The 21,867-nt window shown below is 43.2% G+C and overlaps 1 protein-coding gene across 1 annotated transcript; it reads left to right on the plus strand.

Annotated features, from left to right (window-relative positions):
• The first annotated feature begins 409 nt into the window (after positions 1-409).
• On the plus strand, positions 410-20,806 carry LOC306981792 (transmembrane protein 47-like). The gene is made up of 3 exons (XM_079581456.1): positions 410-829; positions 16,661-16,801; positions 20,453-20,806. Exons 1-3 carry the CDS (start codon positions 601-603, stop codon positions 20,629-20,631), a joined length of 549 nt encoding a protein of 182 aa, XP_079437582.1. The 5' UTR covers positions 410-600; the 3' UTR covers positions 20,632-20,806.
• Positions 20,807-21,867: the final 1,061 nt, after the last annotated feature.

A 21,867-nucleotide genomic window follows, 5' to 3' on the forward strand; every position in this document is an offset into this window, starting at 1 on the left:
TTTTGGCACCAAACAATGAAAGAGGAAACCACTAAAATAAAATGTTAGTTGAGGTCCAAACTCATTGCTATTTTTCCAAACAAAGATGAAGCACCCAGTTTCTTCACGGGGATGAAGAAACTATCGGCACATAACTTTCAAGGCCACTTCCTGGAATATTAGCCTTAAACCATGTAATTGTGAAAATGCTTTATGCTATAGATTCACAGCATTTCCTGCAAATGTCTGAGATTACAATATACTACAGGACAAAACTAATTGTCCTGTACTAGAAAAAAAAAAAAAACGGTCTAGCGCCTTTAAGAACATTGAGCAACATGAACAGAGAGCTTAAACAGAAGATGTGGAAAAGTGTTGTGGGGTCCTATTGTCCCCTGTCTCTAGGACCCTGTGGCACGTGATCACCCCTGGGTGCCGTGACGTCAGCGCGCCAGAGTGTGGAGATCTCCAGCGCGCGACGGCAGCGGTGCCCAAAAGGCGCAGCGACCGTGCGGCGCTCCACGCACCTGCACCGAGCAGCAGCATCCGCCCTCACCTCCACCGCCGCCTGTACCCCCTCCCCTCACCTCACCTCCGCGCGGCTCGACGTCCTCCGCCGCCATGTCCTCCGCTGTCACCGAGACCCAGGAGTCCGCCCGCAGCTCCCCGCTCACCCCGCTCAAGCTCGTGGGGCTCGTGTGCGTCTTCCTGGCGCTGTGCCTGGACGTGGGTGCCGTGATGAGTCCCGCGTGGGTGACCGCGGACGACCAGTACTACCTTTCGCTGTGGGAGACCTGCTGGAAACCCGTGAGCACCGAGAACTGGCAGTGCAGCAGCACGTTGGGCTCAGGTATGTGTTTGACGCTCGGATAAAGCGCTGGATTTGAGGGTTACGCACCGGGGCAGTGGAAGACACGGACTGCAGACATTATTCAAACTCACTCTCATCCTTTTCACTTTACTTTTAGACAATATGCACAGAGAAAAGTTATGCTATTCGACTTTAAAATGATGGAAACACAATATTCTCAGACCAGTTTGATATCTTGAGACTTTATTTATCTTAAAACGTGTCACTCACTATCTCTGGTTGGAGTATCTTTCCAGCCAGAGCATCATCATCATCATCATCTGTGGGAACACTGAGATGTCCTTGCCCGTGCTGAGACAGTGCTTCCATTGAGCCATAACAAAAGCCAGTGTTGACAGCTGTGTCCATGGCTGTCTCCACCGGGACCTTCACTTTCATTATCCACGCTGGTGAAATAAAAAGGAGCTTTTGAAGGTAATGTATCTTGGTGTCGTGCAGACAGATGGCTGGTCTGCTGCCGGAGCACGAGCACCGGAATACTTTACAGTGATTGTGAATGAACGCTCTCCAAATTGAGAGTTGTACAAGTCTGATGTAATTTGTAGAAACCAAATGTTCACGCAGCGCTGATTAAAAATGTTTGGCTCGAAATTCCCCCATTAACAAGCATCTGCTAGATCATTTCATCATAACTTCAGATTGCCAGTATACTAATGTGCCGTCTAGTTAGTCTATTTATAAAAGTCAATGTTTTTGGTCATAAAATGCTGCTTCAAGCCCATTTCCCTGCTTCATGCTGCTGTGTCTGCTCGCCCTGCTGTTTGAATAAGAAATGTTGGTGCAGGTGGGCTGAGTGAATTGGTTCGGAGGGAGAGGCGGACTTGATGAGCTTTAGTTTAATTGAGACGGTGGGGTTTTTATTTATTGCCTGTGTGACAGAGGAGACGACAGTTGGCTAATCACGGAGGCGCTTTCAGAGTCTTAAACGGAGCCGCGGCCGCGATCCGCCTCATTTGTTTGTCTTCGGATTGGCAAAAATGTCAAGTTGATGGTTTGACATCAATAAGAGTCTTGACTGTTGTTGATGATGAATAACGCGGCGCCCGAGCGACAAAAAACACCGGCCACCTGTTATGATCGAATGAGATCAGCTGACTACCTCGATCACCAGGTTATTCCATCAATGGATTCCTTCTTCCCTGATGGCACGGGCTTATTCCAAGATGACAAAGCCAGGATTCATGGGGCTCATATTGTGAAAGAGGGGTTCTGGGAGCATAGGATGGATCAGCCGCCGCAGAGTCCAGATCTTTACCCCATTGACAATCTTTGGGATGTGCTGGAGAAGGCTTACCGCAGGGGTCACACTCTCCCATCATTACTACAAGATCTTTGAGTGTATGGCCTTATTTAGAGTCTAGTATCCTCCCGCGTTGACCAATGAAATGAGCTTTTCCTGTGAACCAGCCAGTCAGGTCCATTCAGGAGGGAGGGGGAGGAGCTTGATCGTTTACTTTTGATAATTCTGTCCCTGCTCTCCTCGTTTTGCAAACTTCTGGCCAAAGATGGGAGGAATTTCATTGCTTGCTTTCAAACGTCACTATGTCTCTCCTCACTTTGCAAACTTACAGACTATCACTTTAAAAAAAAAGACATTAAATACCATTGACTGCACCAAGGCATTAACTGATAGAACTCATACTCATAGCTTTGAACTCAGATCTTAACCACATTCGTCATTCGTTGCACATGCGATACAAAAGGCAGGGCTTCGAGAAATGTGAGCATTGTCCTCACATTGTACGAGAGTAAATCAGAAATCCATACAACCCCGGCTTCATGCTATGGTCACGTGCTATGTTCACACGCTCCGTCTCGCTCGCTCATGGGTCTGGTATGGCATCGATCCACATCCTCTCTTTCTTAATGTTCAGATGCTGCCAATCCATATCCTCCTGTTGTTTTTGAATTAAACATTGACCGCCGTGTCTCACTCAATTTGCGTCTCGTAGCCGCCCCAGTAATGGAGAGCATTTACCTCAAGCAAATATTGGGCCAATGAGCGATCCATATGGCTAATGTAGAGTCGAAGAACACCTAAACATGTGTCCTGCTTGATTGAATACCACAAGCAAGCACCTCTATATAAAGCCAAATGAGACAGGTCTTACAAATAATACCTTTTTGTTCCTTTTGTAAGTCTTTCGTCAGGTTGGATGAGAAAGACCGCGCCCCCTCGACATTGATTTGTCCATCTTTTGTCCACATTAGTCTGTGTAGGCGCGAGAGCAGAGGAAGCCTGGCTGTCCACATGTCAGGCCATTATGCCGGAGAGTGTCGACATGCGTGTGCCAATAAGGGGGGGCTACTACAGCAAGTGGCACTGACCTATTTCTGGACAAGTCTCCTCCGAAGCCCGGGCTGAATATTTTATGTCACACACTCTTGATTTCTCCGTTGTTGCATCTCCCCTGCAACGCACTCCCCTCCCATCCCAGGACGCACACACACACACACACACAAAAAAACTGACACCGTTTTCTGCCAACACAACCACATTTTTCCTGCTTTCTACTGTAGCAGACCGGGTAATTAGATGTCGAGGCGCAACGGGTGTGTGTCTAGATAGCTCACACATTGATCCTAAAAAAGTAAATCACTTCCTCTGCTTGTGCCAAGTCTCTCGATTGGTCGCCGAACTTCACACGCGGCGTTTCTTATTGTGAAGCTAAAATCCTCACCACAGGCAAAGAAAAAGAAAAACGTCTCCTTTCCTTGCTTTCGAAACCGCTGCAGGTAACAACCAGTATTCTCTGCTTTCTTCTTGCGCACTTTGGCAATTGCTCTCCTGCGGGGCCACCATACTGTCCTAGAGCAATTAGGGCGAGAAGTATTGGTATAAAGTAGAAGTATTTCCTCTCTGCAATAAATACCTGAGCAGAGAACTTCGAAATGATGGTTATTAAGGGTGTTCGGCAACAGGGTAAAATTAGAAAGTACATAATCGCCTCTATAGGTGGAATTCTAGAGACGTATTGTTCTGAGAGGCCTTTACCTTGATATTGCAGGCAGATCAGATTCGAATGTAACTTCTGAAAACCCTTTGAGAGATGTGGACCCAATCGGAATCCTATTATGGGTAAACGTGGATTTCTTGTGTATTCATGGCGTTCTCGAATGTGTCATGAATGCTGCTTATTTCAGACTTGTCATGGTAACTGCGGTTCTCATCCACTTTGCATATGCTACGCTTTGATTATTCAGATCAAGTTATTGAAGTATAGGCTACATGTGCAATCATCGACAATGGATACAGATTGTGAGTGATACAGACATTTGCAATAAGTCTCCTCTCAATGAGCATTTGGATAAATATGCCATCGAACATGCGCATGTGAATATAGTCTGATGATGAACTGCAGCTTCCTTCAGCAAAACGAAATGTCGCCGTGCATGCCAGACAGGGGACACGTGCTTAGTTCCTAACACTGTCTGGAGAGTGATTAGCTTAGATTAAAAACCAAGACGTTACCGGGATGAATCGCGGGGTGGAATGTTGAAACTGTGGTAATTGGCTGTTTGTTAGCGAGCGCGATTACAAAGTGCAGTGCTTTTGGAGAAGGAGCCGAAAATGCGCGGTGAACTATCAGGTTTCAAACAACAAAAAGCCACACCTGATGTTTAACCTACTTTTGTTCTTTTGTCTCACTTTCGCTACTTCAGGCAATCCGCACTCTTTTCTTCCGGCTCCCTTTGAACCCTGCAGATCGTGAACGGTGGCTGGGGAATGGGGCTGACAAAATGCAACAAAAAGAAAAAAAAAGAATCATTATGATATCCCACACATCTGCGGCTTTGAAATTAAAAGGATGCCAAGGATGAGTAAAAACATCAAGCTGCTTCTGTCCGATGGTAATCACAAACACATTAACAAGGCTTAATGATACCACATGTTTTTCCAAGGATACCCCAAGTGTTCATAGACATTTTAAACCTGTCTACGGGCATCCATTTCGCTCCTGTCCCGCGTGACCTTGACACTTGTACTCCCTGTAAGCAAAGTCTCGTCCATATTTCTTCAGACGTGTTCCCTTTCCGAGTGGCATGAATCTTTTTGACCTGGCGTGCTCTTCTTTGTCGTCCCGTTACAAACCATTCCCCCCACCTTTAGACGTCTGTAAAGCGCCCGACCCGCCTGCTCCTCTGGCCCCTTCTCATCTTTCTCCATCAGCCTATCGATCGGAGCGTTTGCCTTTTACCCCCGCAGCCTTTTTCATCTGCTCCCTATAAATGAATTGACTCTTTCTCAAGCAGTTTTTTTTTTTTGCATCAAAATCGTTCCTGTCTCCTTCCTGCCCACGGGCATCACTCCTGTATTGCTTATGACAATTTCCCTCCCAATCTTTCTCCATTCACCCCAATTTGGTTTCCTGGCACACCCCAATCTCCCTTCTATATTTTCTTCAGGGTCAGACGCCCCTCCCCTCCTCGCCTGCACCTCCGAGCGCGATGAGCCCCCAGGAGAGAGCGCGCTTCTATTTGTAGCCCGCTTTCGGAAACCAGGAATGGGAAATGATGTGGCATTCAGAAAGCTCGACAGACTTATACTTCTGCAGACGGACAGGCGGAGGAGCGGGGGGGAGTAGCGCGGAATCTTAAGGGAGAGAGCCTTAATCCTTTTTGGTAAATGCAAATCAGACATCCTTCAAAGCGTTTAGCGGCCCAGCAGTAAATGGAGGCACATTAAACGACTCGCCTAAGCCGTAATATAAACAAATTATCTATGGACTTAGAAGTGCTTAATGGCCCTACACACGGGATTAGCAGGCCATTTTATTTCTTATAAAATAAAGTTACTTAAAATAGGGGGGGCGTTTATGGCGTAATTAAAAGTATTGCCCAGTCGAGGTGAACCCAGGCCAGCAACTATGGGCCTGGAGTGTTTGTAAAATGGAAAATGACCACTAAGTAATAGAGTAGCTGGACACGAGGGTGTGGCTTACCATTCTGCAATAATGCGTCTAATCTGCTTGATGGCAAATATCTTATAACAAACGACACAAGAGCGATATACAATACAATACAATATTACTACGTCTAATCTCCTGGAAAAGAATCCTACATTTCTTGTTGCTGTGATGAATTGAATGTGTATCCTTGACATTTTGTTAAAGGGTAAACTCCATCCCCTCAAAAAAAAAAAAGTCATGGAATTAAATTGGACCCTTGCGTACTTTTTGTGTCTCTGCATTTGTCATAACAATAACGTTAGACGGTGCAAATAATCTCATTTTGATAATTGCTTCAAACAATTACAAAAAAAAGTAATGCATAATGAGACTTTTTGTTTTTCATGCGGGTGATTTAAAACAACATGCGAAACGAGAAAAAACATGTTGCGACTAATGACGAAGAACCGTAGCTCCACTTATTAATAAACATAATGAATAAAATAATAGTCATTAATAAAAGTTTTGACAGACTTTGAGGAAAAACAAATTCCTTATTCATTTCCTAGAGTGTTGTTGGTTTCTGGAGATATGTATATGTTTTAATTCATGCAGTTAGTGGTGCTAGGCTAGTGCTAGGCTAGTGCATGTCTATGGTAACTAGTAGCCTGCATTACAAACCTCTTCAAAATCATGGGTTGGTCCTCCAAATGTTGCCATATCTGATTTGTAGAAAGCTCCTTTATGAATTCCACGTGTAGTAATGCTGATAAACAAACTACTGTAAATCCGGTAACCGAGCAGATCACTCCGCTGCTGCGTAGCTTAAAACCAGGAAGCTGATGCTGCTCATACATATGTTCTTTTTAATGCAAAATGGTTATATTTAGGAAATTATTCAGTCGACACAGACATTTATATGGGTAGTCTGGTGCTATAAGTGATTTGCCTCAGGTGCACTGTGCTTGGGTCAGACTGTTTTTAATGCAGGCTACTAGTTACCATAGACATGCACTAGCCTAGCATTAGCCTAGCACCACTAAACTCTTCAAATATAAGAACTCCAGAAATCAACAACACTCTGGATAACTGGGAAATGATGCCCTATGTCAAAAGTCCTGAAATGTCCCATTAAAGGTACATTATGCAGATTTTTTTGCGGGGAAAAAAAGCATGGTGCCTTTACTTTCCCTCCAGGACGCTCCAGGATCAATTTTTTGGAAGGTTTTCACTGCTGACGGACCCTCACACCAGAAAGTAAAGACATGATCTTAATATCATTCCTATGAAGATTTGGGATGTTAGAAATGCATTAGGAATGTTGGGAATGAGTTTAGACCCAACTAAATATTCAAAATGTACAAACAATGAAAACAAATCAGGTATAGAGTCTTTAGTGGAATATCACAATAATACCATTTTATTCATATTTAAGACAGTTGTTGGAATATTTCATCATTTTGTGAAGCCTCAGTGACCTGCTATAATGTCAGAGTTGTTTGTCAATCACTCAGAATATTTATGTACAGTGACTGAAAAATAATTGGCTTCTTCAGCCAACAGCAACGCCGGCTGTTACCGTCAGCAACAGCCACTTAGCGTCTGTGCTCTCAGTTTAGCAACATTCTTAATGCAGAAAAGCATTAGCACCTTATATTTAGCAACAGTATTGAATATGTACAAATGTAGGGGATGGATTACACGAACTCCTGCAACTCTACACTCTGGTACTTCTTGTTGAAGCCGAGGATCATATTTACAAGTAAAATAAACTCCATAGATATTTTGTTTAGTTGAAATAATGTAGAGCCTCCTTTAGGGACACCATGATTGTTTTTCTAGCGAGTTTTTGAATGTCCTGTTTTGCCTCATTTTCGATTCCTCTTAGTTAATGGTTTGGAAAGGAAACTAATAATTAGACCCGATGACTTCTTGTTGCAGAAAACATCTTGTGAGCCTTATCTGGCAGCGCCATTTACACAGAATCTGCTGCTGTTTCCCACCGGTAATCAAGTTACAGCATTTGCTTTGAGGCTGGAACCTTCTGGTACCGAAAGTTCAGCGGCCCTGCTTTAACATCGCCTTAAATTGGATGCGAACGAAATCCTGTTTACTCCGAGTTGTCTTTGCCGGATATGCAGAAAATGATTGAATATGGGATTTTCGGGAAGCGGTCGGTTACATATAAATAGACACGGACCCCGAGAAGCACTTTGCAAATCCAGTCAGCTTTAGTGTACGGCAAAACTGCGACGGCTAATCCGACCGCGTGGTCAAAAGTCACATGACGATGGTATGCTAAATGGCGTGAAAGGGAACGCGGTATTCCCATTTCACTGTGAGAAAGTTACAGGTTTCTCAGTAATTTCACTTGTCAGAAAAGTTCAAACACTGTGTACTCTGTTGTTTTTTTCTACTAGTGGAATGAACTCTGGATAACACTTTATAATATCTGCACCTTATTTAGCCTTAAAAAATATGAGTTAACATTTAATTCATCCTGATCAATTCATTCATTACATTAGACTAACACTTAATAACTACTTAACTTGTACAGTTAATGCATAACTCATAATGAATAGTTCTTCACATCAGGGCAGGGCGACATGGCCCAAAATCTCTATCACGATATAAAAAAGAGATATCACGATTACGATTTTACATATTTTATGATATAATTGACAACAAAATTCCAGCCATACGCCTGTTTGAAAGATGAATGCAAAGGTATTTCATTGATGATGATGATTGATGATCTAATCAAGCAGTTTAGAGCCTTCATTTCTTTTGACTGGATGGATGGATGGATGGATGGATGGATGGATAGATAGATACTTTATTGATCCCGAAGGAAATTGCAATATTGTCGGCTGCTCACATTCACACAGCACAATAAATAAATAAATAACTTAAATACTATAAAATACGTTAAAAAAATCAGGGCAAAGTTAAAAACGGCAATACATCAATTCGAAACTCTTGGCTAAGTAAGAGAGTTATGTCTTGACGATATGCCATACGATACTTTACATTCTTCACTTATTCATTGTTAAGTAGTTAAGGAAGCTATGGAATTGTTCATGATGAATTAAGTGTTAACTCAGCATGTATTAAGGCTAATAAAGTGTTATCAAATTATCTTTTTCCTCCACAAATTGTGTCCTTCTCAAGGAGGAAAGTAAAAGTTATTGCTTGTAAAGTATTAACACACTGCTTATTATACTTTTTTCTGTTAACATACTAATAGGCTATTCATAATACCCTTAACCCAACCTTAACCCTTTCCCTAACCCTGAAATGATTTCTGATGCTTATTAATACTTAATGAGCACACATTTATCTAAAGCGATACTGTCATTTGTGAAAAAGTCAGCCTGATGTGTGAAGTTTGCGCCGTATTCTGATTTGTTGATGTCACATATAATAGTACATAATAGTAATTTTGTCTCATTTTGACTAAAAAGGTTGAAAATAAAGTATAGCCCCTTTAAGGCTAAATAAGGTGTAGGTGTAATAAAGTGTTACCAGCACTTTTATCAAATCAGTCAATTATTTTTATGTATTACTAGAATAAAAAATGTACTCACTCTCTTTCATGTTTGTAAACACACAAAATATCAGGTACATGTGATTTAATAGAACAATTTGGTTATTCTTCCCAATATTGACTGAATCCACAAGTGACAAAAGCTTCATTTCCCGTCACTCTCACTTGAGTAAATTACGGGCCGTGTCCACCACTTCTGGGGAAAGCGCTCCAAGAATCATGTGTATTCCGAGTTTGAGAAAGAACTTTTGCACGCGTGGGTTATTTTATTCAGCAAAGATGCTGCGCAAGGCGGCTTTGCATATTGTAAAAAAAAACGAGATCCCACAGTTTGCGCTGGAGTGAGTGGGAAGTGTCGGTATCGGACTGTGACAGTGAGAGGAGCACTTGTAAATGTGTCATGTACTGCAGTCTGGAGGATGTCTGCTGATACTGTCATTCTCTGACTCCAGATCCCACAACGCATTAAACAAATATTGGGACGGAGGAATGCAAATACGGCGGGTGCCAAGAGAGAAACGCTGATTTGGAACGAGCTCAACATCCTAAGTTCCTCCACGATGGTAGATGTTTATGTGCTGCTCCTGCCAAAGCACCGTAATCACCCTGACTTTTGCTCCTGCGTACATTTTTCACTCTACCTGCCAAATACTTCACATCAGGAAGCTTTTTCCAAATATCTTTTACTCAACTTAGATCGACAACACAAAGGCAAGATGAACCAGAATGAAAGACGATTTTTATTTTCACAAATACTTCTCAAAACATGCGGTCTCCATGGGTTTTCATTTACAAAAGCATTCTTACCTTGTTGTTCAGACCTCCAGAGCATGAAGCTTAGCAGCAGTTAATATTTCAGTCTTCTCCCTTTCTTCGGGGAGAAAGCATTTCGATGCAGGAAAGAATGCCGTGGTTTGACTTTTCTCCCATGAATACTCAATTGAGAGGCTTGAAATGAAAAAGGACACACTCCAAGTCGGCCTATTCTTTATGTGAGGAGCTGAATTGGCCACAATCGCCACCACTCAATGCAAAATCGGATGGAGATGAATATCCTTTTTTAAACTTCTTCTGCCGTCTCTGTATGAAGATGTTTTTCCCCCCCGAACTTTGAAACCATTTGACAGGGCAATTCTTCAAGCCTCAGCCTCCAACAAAACATCGAGAGAAACAAGTTTATCACCTGAAAATCTGCAGTTTAGGCTTTTATGCAATTCATTCTTCCGGCATTCATCCGAGAACTGAATAAAACATTTTTGTAAGAGAGGCTATGATACATTCCTACCAGCTTCTAATGATCACAAAGGAGAATTCATCATTTGTTAATCATTTATAAGCACAAAAGTAGCGTAGGAGAGAGCGTAGTTACTATAAAGCATTCCCATCAGTGTCCCATTCTCACTCCAATTATTTTAGATAAAGCATACAAATTAGCTGCTTGGGACTCTACACAGACCACAAAAGACATCATGATTTATTAGCCCAGATCCCCAGTTAATTTTGCGAGCGCCGAGGAGAAAATTACAATATAGTGGACTGCTGCAGTTTGTTAATTAGACGGAAGCAAGGGCTAAAAATTACTTAGGCAGAACCCAGATCCCAAAGTGAAGGGAAATAAGGTTGAGTCGGCACCGAATGAAATATCAGATGGAGTTCAGAGGCGGATATCACTTCTCTTCTTGCCTGTGATTAGGTCCACAAACCTGCCGCATTCATTTTATGGCCTGAAGTCCTTTCTATTGTTTCTGAGCGATTCATAATTTCACTTTTTGATGCTGTTATTTCATTATCACACTTTGTTCTAGTTCTTGTTTCTTGTGAATAGAAGTCTGCAGGTCGTGAGCGAGTCACTCATGAAAAGAACGGTCGAAACAGTCGAGATTTTTAACATTTCTCTGAGTTTTTATTCGGATAAAATCGGCCCACGGAGAAGAGAGACTCGTCCATTAGCGAGAGCGATCGATCTGCGGCAGCGCACGCCGCGTTTGAAAATGTGTCAGCAATGTTTTCCTTGAAATTTGACTTGAAAAGGAGGTATTTGAGCATTTAGCCTCTTCCCATGACGTTTGAGGAGGAGGAGGAGGAGGAGGAGGACATTGATACAGGAAGAGATTGGTCTTTCTTGCTCCACTTTTCTTCATATTCTGCAACATACTCATAATTATTATATTGACTTTAAGCACGAAAGGTTATATTTATGTTGGAAGTAGATCTAAAACAGTGCAATTTAGCTCATTGGTATAGATTTCCTCACCAGCCTGGGTTGAAATAAGGAGCCAAAAATAATAGAATCTGGCCCTTGACAAGAATTAGGCCTTACATGGATTATTAAATAACCTTTTTTGTCTTGTTTATCAAAGGTGATTGTGTCCAATATAACACGCATCATCCTATCAATGTCCCTGAATTAAAACAGCTGTGAGACACATCACATAAGACATTGGGGTTATAGTGCATGTTAGAGAATTAATGGTGTTTGAGAGGATTGATGAAGAATAGGCAGCAGTCTGGATGTCTTATGCAGGAGAAGTACCATCAGTACGGGGCCCGGAGCCATGAGACACTGCGCTAGTCCTGCCATTCAAGTCTGTCGATGCTTCCACAGAAAAGGGATAAATACCCTCTCAGAGCGTCAGACTGATACGCAGGCAAACATTAAGTGGCTGAGAGTCTGAGCACCACAGTCAAGGCTATGACAGAGATAGTAGGACTGTACAGCTTGACCCAGTATGATAAATAGCGGTTTAATGTTATCCTCTAACAGTGCAGATATAACAAAACAATATGTAGGGGTGCCCCAGAGCTGAAAAGTTTGAGAACCACTGGTCTAAAACATATTCAGTAGCAGTTGAAGCTGAAATTGACCATATTTGTTTGCTCAAAAGTTGCCCATTTCATCTGATTCTCTTTCCTCTGTTTGATGAAATGTAAAAAAAAAACTGAAGAAATGAAATGTGTGCAGATTAAATAGCATTCACCTGCTTGTGCCTGTAAACCCGTGTGAATGAGAGTGTGAATGGGTGAGTAGTGTCATTATGTAAAGCGCTTCTACATGTGACCATTTACCATTTAAAGCAGTACTAAGTAACTTGTTTACCTTAATAAATCCTTTTCATAGTCCGTCTGGGGGTAATACAAGTGTTAATGGGATGATTGGGGGGTCTTTCATCTCCCCCTGGTGTCTCTGGCCAGAAAACCACACTTGCAGCTTTCCTGCACCGAGTCTGAGCCACCAATACACACTAATGGAATCCTGAAGAAGAAGCTAACAGGCTAACAGGCAAAGCTAACAGCGGGCTAGCACCACTTAAACAGTATTTACAGCCAAGTTTGAGTGAAAAGACTGATCTCCATTGTGTGATTGGATGAACAATATCACTCTCTCCCTTTGTCTTTTCTGTCAGTGTCATATTTACTCTCACGGACAATTAAAAACTGTGACACCTGCAGTGGCGCTTCTGGCCTCTAGGGGCATGAGTTACTTAGTACTGCTTTAAACATCTGCATTTTGACAATTTAAAGGCAAATTCGGCTACAATTTGTAAAGCATTAAGTAAGCAGAGTTCAAAATCAATTGTATATTCGCTTTATTGTGTATTTTGTAATAATGTGCCGCGTTTTTTACTTCTTTTCTTTTCTTGCTTCAGATTTACCAATTTATGGTAGCGCTTCAAGGCATTTTCTAAGCATTACGAATTCAAACAATCACTAAACATTTACCAAGCTTTCCTGCCTATTTGTGGAACATTCATAGTTTTAGGCATTATAGTTTCACTTTTACTTTTAAGTCTCTGTGTCTGGCTAAGATTCAGAAAAGAAGTTGTTTTAAGGGGTCTAAATATATTCAGATCTGCGCTGTAAAGGTAATTGCTATTCAGGTGGTTTGCAAAGTGTGTTGAGAGTAATAAAAAATGTGCTCCTTAACAAGCACTTCCCCTCTGTGTAAATCTATGAGCTCTTTCGCCCGTTATGACGCCACCTGAGCACAGCCTATTTAAATGTTTCTAATCATTCTGGACAGGCAGGATTGACATGTGACTCCCACTGTGGCCTTTGATTTGCCTGCTGATTAGCTGGCCGCCGCCCCCCCCCGGGTCCCACGCTGGCTCGTGACTGGCTGCGTATGCCTCCCCAGTGTGCGGCCCCGTGCGTGCGTGCATATACGAATTTTAAATGTGTCGCACCGATAAAGCACCTGAGCCCCGCGGGAGTTTTAACCCACGACCCGGTTCTGTCTGTCTCCGGTCTCATTACGCTCGCAGGCCATGTTTCCACGCGAAATGAAGCGGGAAAAGCGAGTGGATCCTGCGCACATATCTGCAAAAGGAAATGATTACTGTGGGTTTTACCATGGAGGAATAGAGCTGTCTGTCACATGGACTAAATGGACTCTCCTTGAGTTTAGTTGCTTTAAATTTCCTACTTTTCCTCAAATTTGACCTCTAAAATGGCTCCATGAAATAAACAGATGTAATTATCCCGTTTTTTTGAAGTGTAAAGATCAATTTGAGTTCTATCCCTTCCTCTCTGACATCACCTTTCTCTGTGATCTCCTCATCTGTAATATCCTCCCCTAGATGTGCCTCCCACGGTCCATCTCACTCTCCCCACCTGCCTTTCCAAAATCTTTCATCTCTCCTTATCTGACGCCTCTGACACCCATCTTTCATCAACTCCCATCACCACGGCTCGGCGCGTGCGGTAAATTTTCAAATCCGCGGCCCCGCATGAATCAACGCTCATTCAAAATGCGACTCCATCCGGGGGGGGGGGGCAGCTAATCGCCAGAAGGCCCCGATATTAAATGCACAAATCATCCCGACTTAAGGATTACCGTGTGTTTAATGTATTTACCGTGAAAGCCGAAATTGAATCTTGTCAGGCTGGGTTTTGTGTGTGTGTTCGGGAGCCGCCCCGGCCATTCCTGACGGCTTGAGTTTTGATCACAGCGGCGGCAGACAGGTGGAATCGGAGGTTAGAGAAATGGTCAGAATCTCCCCCATGGGCGCAGAGATGGATTACACAACAGTGTCTGAGCCTGATTGTCTTGAAGCAGGACAGAGGGGGAAGCGGCGGGGGACGGGACAAAGACACTTCCGGCACACACACAGTCACACAGTCAGTTGTGTGGACTTGGTTTGAACCATTGTGTGTTTGTAATGCAATGAATTGAGTCTTTAAAATTAGCTTTCTGCTCTTTGCCTGTCGATCTTCAATTTTTGTGGACTCATTTCCTTCCACAAAATCAGCTTTAAACCAAGATTCAATCAATCAATCAATCAATCAAAGTTTATTAATATAGCACTTTACAGCAACACCAGGAGGACCAAAGTGCTTCACAGAAAGATAAAACAACAGATTCTCATTGCTATGTACACTGCTTGGCCAAAATGTTAAAAAAAAACCTCGCCATCTGGATATTGCTCTCTGTTTTGATCTGGGGTCGCTGCAGTTGGTCAGGTCGAGGATCAGTAACACTGTGTGACTTTAGTCGGGCAGTGTTTCTGTAAAAAGTCTGCCTTGTCTTCGGCTGTGCTTGTTTAGTCTCACAAAACATTAAAAAGAAAAATAAGACAACACGGTAACGCTTTAGATTACAGTCCGTGAGCTCCATGTATAGGTACACATGTAAGTACAGGTACTCATTAAAGTGCAAGGGTGTATAAAGTGTAACAACTGTATATAATGTGTAATAAAGGTGAACAAAGTGTAACAAGGGGCACAGCGTTTACTTGAAGGTGTTGTGCCGGTCATATAGATGTGGCAGCTTTATCATAAAATGGGGAAAATGACCTCATAACTTAAAGGGACTATATGGAGTTTAGCCACACATTAAAAGCTGCTTATGTCCCAGGAGGATAAACTAACCAGCAAGCTATACTCTGTAACTTTGAAATCATTAGATGTGTTGTTTTATTGGTGAAACACGCCTTCACTGCTCGCCCCTTCTCAGACCTGACTGATGAAGCTAATTTCATCGACCTACTTTTGTGCTAATCGGAATCACATTACCTTTGTGGTTAACATGCCACCGTATCCCAGCATCCCCCTCTGCCTCTTCCGCCTTCCCCCTCCTCTGTGTAACCTCACCCCCTTTGTGGCCACTGCTCCGGTCTATCCTTGGACTCTGAACACTTGTGTGCGTGTGTCCGTGCGCTATTTCGGTGCCGCGATGCTCCCTATGTATAAAAGCTGGCAGAAGACGCCAGGAAAGCTCTTTGGCCGTGGCTTTTTGGTGGCTCGGGTATGCAAAGTGTGCCCTTTTTCTCCTTACTCGCCTCCTAGATCCTTTTTCCTCACCTCCTTCTGTCCTTGTAACATCACACCCGAGCTGCCTTTTATCAAAGCCCCCTATCTGCTCCTCGTCCCATTCTAACTTGTCTTCCCCGTCTTTGTTCCTTGATATCTATTGTTTACCCTGGCACCATTTGTTCTGGGTGCGCGTTACCAATTCCTCCACAGTCACTCTTTATGCCCCCCCCTCCCACGCCTCCTCCAATCAGCTCCCACCATAATATTAAATGTCAAATTGAAGAATACATCTCCCATGGCTCATTGCTGCCCCTCAGTGAAGGTCTTTTCATTTTAAAGGCTATTGTATTTATTCATGAGCGCTTCAGCCTCTTTATCATATTTTTTTTTATCACGCCAGAAAAGGTGTGAGAGGTATCCGAGTGAAAGTACTTCAGGGTCAAAGAAAATACTCGAGTAGATGTTGTAGAGTCGCAAAAGTACGACAACTTGCTTACTACTAGGCCATATAATAACAACACATTTCCAATAACATCACGCATAGTTTCGGCGACCATTTTGAATTCCAAAGTAGAGCTACAGCATCAAAGAGGAAACAGAAAAACGTTCTTTGTGACTTATACAGTTTTTTTTCCTGTCAACAGAGTCTCAGTCTAAATCTGCTCAAGACGTTAGCATGCTACCGGTTAGCAATTGATTTATTCAATGAACTGTCATTGGCTTCACACGTGTGCGGCTCACATCTATGAACACTGAGGAAATACTACAGGAACAGCTCAGCTCTGAACTCTGTCACATGTTGTATCCGAGGCTAGATGTTTGGAGTGTGGTTCAGGTAGCTAGCTGGTAGCATACTAGCGTCTTGAGCAGCTTAAACACCGATTCACTGGTTTCTTCACATAAACGTTCGTCTCTGGGCCCATATTTTAACTGTTATCTTCTTGAGCAATGGTTACGATTACACAAAAATGCCCCTGTAAATCAGTTGTCTTTCATTATCCTAAGTAGAGATATTGTTGCATAATGTAGTACTGCATAATTCTACTTTTGGTATTCAAAATGGCCGCCATAGCAACAAAAGTCCCATGACTGAAAGGCATGTACATATCTTTTGTGTCACAGACTGGCAGGTTGCCACGCTGGCCTTGTTGCTTGGGGGCGGGGCCTTGGTGCTGATGTCCTTCCTGGTCGCGTTGGTGGCGGTGTGCATCGGGACGAAACGGCGCTTCTACGGGCCGGTCGCCTGCATGCTCTTCGCCGCAGGTCAGTCTCCCTCCATCTCACACTGTTTTTTCTTTGCAAACATATGATTTCTGTGTCCAAATCTTTCCTTTTGCCAGTGCAGCCCAGCCTCAGCCCGTTTCATTTCCTCCAAACTCAAATTGAACTAACTCTCTCCACATGTCCTCATATTCATTGGCAGGCACATGGAGAGGAATTAGCTTTTTGAAATATGAAAAGCAGAATTTTGTGAAACCTGTCAGCCGGTGCAGTTGGCTGAGTGAGATGTACCGTCATAATGTGAAGTTATGGCGGTTTCTAAGAGATTAAGATTGATCGGAGAAGAAAAACACCTAATAGTGTGTAATAAGTCATAGTAGAAGCAGCAAATTTCACAGTTACTATTCACACGCTGTATGCTGTGTAGCGCAGGTTATACATAGTCTTAGTCCCGTACAGAATATGCCCACTTCACCACCTTGAACCCCTGATTATTATACATATTTATGCATGTTCTAATTTACTGGGAGCTGCCCACATCTCCCTTTTACAGTGCGTTGCATAAAACCAACACTTACTGTTTTATATGCAAGTGTGTCACTGGCCAAAAGCTGCAGGGAACATTATCAGAATGCTTCATAATTAAATCCAGTCAAGTTCATAGGGTTTAAAACATAAAGCTTTTTATAATTACATTCAGCACGAGAGGCAAGTTGTTCAATTCTGCTTCTTGTACCTAAGCTCAGATAAATCGACTATTATGTGTCATTGATTGCAGTAGGTTCCAGTTTTGCCAATGAACAATACTTTCTTGAAGTGAATATGGACATCAAGTGTAGTTTGATGGGCTAATGCCTTTGGTAAGTACTGATGTGTCCTTGAGTATCCGGGTTATTGGTAATTTCCTGGTTATCACGATATTTTGTATATGATGTTTACATGTGTTAGAGAAACAGAGGACACTCATATCCCTGTTTAAATTACAACTACAGTATCCAGGATATTTTGGCTCCAGCTTGAAAACAATGTTAAACAATTTTGCTTTTCAACACATTTCTCGAAACACAGGAACGAGAACTATCCAAGGAAGCACTTAAAGCTTTAGCGACAGACGCAAAAAGTCTTAACAACAAAAACAAACAGCACAGGTTTGATCAGAGCTACAAAGCGCTGACAGCCCCCAGAGCTGCCGTGGAGCGAAAAGCGGTTGTTTTGTAAAGTTTACTGCCACATTTTTTTTCATTTGTACAAGCTTGAAAGTTTGAAAGAAAAGATTCAGCTCCTGCCGTGTCTGTTTTAAAAGTTTGCACATGCTCAGTTTGTCAGCAATGGCGGAAAACCAGCATACAGCGTTTACTTGATTGGAAAATCCAAGCGAGAAGATCCTGGTTTCTAACTTGGATATTGGCTTATGCAGGAAACTGACACCGGGATACTGCCTTTATAGGGACACATACAAAGGAAACTAAAAAAGAGCTGTTAGTAACCTGGATACTGGAGCGCATGTAAACACACTCACTGTTTTCCTCAAGTGAAGTGGCATTTTGTCATATTGAAGAACAGGACATAGGACTTAAGTGAAAAGTCGACCCGATCATCTGCTCTTCGCAAAAGTGTTTTCATCCCATCAAAAAGCTGAGCTAATAATAATCAATTCTTCACAGAGCTTTCGTTTTGGCACCATATTCTCTTTAGAGCAGAGATCAATTATTTATATGAATATGTACGACAGCAAACAAAAAGCCGCAGAAAGTGCTCGGAGGGACAGGAACCTTTTAAAGTCCGGACACTCACTGAATGATGAATCACTTTGTGCTCGACGTATCTGGAGGGCTGTGTTCTTATTAGTTTTGTGGATATTATGCATATTGTGTTATTTCTTCTATTCAGTAAAGTGCCAAGGCTTGTTTATGTTCCCCGCAAGATGAATTCCCTTTGAAGGAAACCACGATTGATGTGTTAGTCTTTGTTCCCTTGCCATCTCTGCCTCCTCTCTGCCTCTCTCCCCTTCGCTGTTTTAAGCGTCTATCTCTGTGCCCCCTCTTCTCCCCAGGGCGCTTCTCCTCCGCCCCATCCCTCCATCGCAACATCAACTCATTGTCTCCCTGTTTTCTGACCTCTTACACAAGCCCGCCGTGTCCACTATCAGCCTCTCGCCTGGTCAACTTTGATGAATTTTGTTTTCCGCCAAATGTGCTAAATGAAGTAAATAGTTGTAAATGGCGGTCCCGACGGGCCCCCGGGCGGCAGGCGCACTTGCCGGCGCGGGCCAATGCTAATTTCTCTTGTTGTTCCCGTGCGATTTTTCACTCGGCTCCAGGCTCGACGGCTCAGAGGGTTTTAACTGAAGAGCGGCCACTTTTGCAGAGAGTATGGATTTAGGGAAGTCCTAAGAATATTAAAAGTCAAGTATGGATTGAGTATTGTCTTGAAGAACCACACCATAATCCCATTGCTATACTGTGTTTAATAACAATCAACTGAAAACAGAAAGTATTGGGTAAAGGCCAGGGCGGACAGCTATGCTACATCACAGGTTTCCTTTTAAATTGCTTATTGATTACGGACTTTTCAAACCTAAAACTCATCAGATTTACTATTGCCTATGGAAGCAACCCTGAAGACTACTGTAGATCTACTTCATTAACGTGTGGCCATTCACGGACAATTGCTGCACTGTGGTAATGCAGCATTGTTTATATATGTTTCCTCATAAAAGGATGACTTTCCATCGATATGAAAGTTGAATTTGCAGTGCAGCTTTACTCAAAGCTTCTCGACTGGAGGTTATAGCCTATTGGCCTCATTACAAAACGGATGACTGACTTTTTTGTCTTGTTTTTGTAAGTTTTTGGTGCTTTCTTTATCGCTTTCCCCCCTGCTTTTCTGTCATTTTTGTCACTCTCTTTTGTTGTATTTTCATCCTCACTTTTGTTGCTGTTTTGATGCTTTTTTTCAAGAAGCTTTAAGATTTGGGTAATGCCCAACTGGAGAAAATGTGCTCAGTTCATGTGGGGGTGAAGAGTTTAACCTTCTGCTCAAAATATTTACCAAAATAATATAAAATAGAACCGCCACCTTAACGTAGTGGAGGGGTTTGAGCGCCCAAATGATTCAGGGAGATCTGTTGTCGGAGGCTTTGTGCCCCTGGTAGGGTCTCCCAGGGCAAACAGGTCCAAGGTGACGGTTCAGACAGTGAGTGGTTCAGAAGCCCCTTATGAGAGACCAACAGGCCCGGTTAGAACCATGAGGCCGACCTCCTGTGAACCCACCACCTGCAGCCTAAACCCAAAAGATTTGGTCTTTTCTCAGCCATCCGAGCTGCCCCCATGACAGAACCGGTCTTTTGTTAATGTGTCCTAAATATTATAAAACGTTGTTGACCGTTCAATCCTAGAAATGCAAAACAGTCTTCGAGCGGTGTCTAAAGAGACCACGCACATGATGAATTTATGAATGTAGTGAATGACGCATGTTTAATTTCTGCTTTATCTAAAAATCCAATGCATTTCTTATTCATATCTGAATAAATCCTGCCATGTATGCAGGGCTTTGTCTGGGGTAGATGGGGCTGATTGAACTCCTTGATGCATGTTCTGACTGTCGCATAGAAGATTGCCTGTCAGCTGTGAAGTGCTTTGAAATAATAATCATAGACATGTTTTTTGTTTTGTTTTTTACATTCTGTTTTAGTCGTGCTCCAAACCTGCAGTCTGGTCCTCTACCCCATCAAGTTCATCGAGAGCATCAACCTGCGGATCTACCACGAGTTCAACTGGGGCTACGGCCTGGCCTGGGGAGGGACCATCTTCTCTTTCGGCGGGGGGATCCTGTACTGTCTCAATCCCAAAAACTACGAGGATTACTACTAACTCTGAACTGCGAACACACTGATATAAACAAGAAACTGCTCGTGGCGTCGCTTTCGGGACTTTCCGGATTCGAGCCGATACGTGTCTTTGTCGCGGGGAGAAGGAGTCTCCTCCACACCGCCTGCGCCACTGTGACTGTTCCCATTGACAAGATCACTAGTCTAACGCGTTGGTCCCGGGTGGGAGGGGTGCTGGGTGGGGCGGGATGGGTGTCATTTACACAAGCACACACAAGCATGACACCCCATCTCTGAAGCGGACTCTTCGCAGACACAAGGAGAATTATTCAAGTTTCTATCTGCAGAGAGGAGTATTAAAGGCATCGAGTCAATATTCCGCCATCGACCCACACGCCTGTTACCTGGGCGACCAGCGGGGGGCAGTCACGCGGCTGTCACCATCGATTAGGAGTGAGACGGGACTGAGCGGCGCAGACGTCTCTTAAAGTGGCGGCCAGACTCTACGACACAGAGAGGGCTTTCTAACCTGGAATGTTTAAAGCGTGTTGGGCCCCGCCAGTGTCTCACACAGCTGGGCCTGACAGCTCGCGCAGTCGCCACCGAAACAGGCGGACAGACGAGTGCTGGCCCGGGTCACACGAGTCGAAGCAGGTTGACAGGAGGGATTGTAAAATAGCACTTAAAAAAAAAGGTGTTTGAATTGTTCAGAGAAGCTGGCGGCTGATCCAAATTGGTCGAATTACAAGTATTGTTTTGACAGTTGCGGTGAGATTCATGGGCGGCGGACTAATGGGAGCAGACTAATGCCTTTTCCATATACAGCTGCTTAAGGAAGTGCTCACTCTGATAACACACAGCGATTATTAGAGCTCTGAGAACTTCCTGAAGCCACTGTATCAAGATGTATTCCTGTGATTTGCATTCATCAAGCAAACATTGCTTTATGTCGCGTTAAATGCCCGTGTGAAGACAGGCAGCATGTGCAGACAAACAACACGCTTTTTTATATCACAGTGACACCTCAGTTAGACAGGAGCATGCTGATGACTATTCAGTGTTTGCACCGCTGAAACGTGCTAATCCACGGTGACAACATGCACAGTAATAGCAAGCACATAGCAAATATTTACAATGATTTTATTTATACCAATAGTCTGCAGTGTAGCAACAATTCTGAAAATAGACTCAACAAGCAGCTTCAAAACCTTCCTAATCCAGAGGCTGTGGAACATTCCAGGTATACAGACGGCATCACGTCATAGAAGGGGGCGTGGCT

Source organism: Gobius niger (genome assembly GCF_951799975.1).
Source record: "Gobius niger genome assembly, chromosome: 23".
Lineage (NCBI taxonomy): Eukaryota > Metazoa > Chordata > Actinopteri > Gobiiformes > Gobiidae > Gobius > Gobius niger.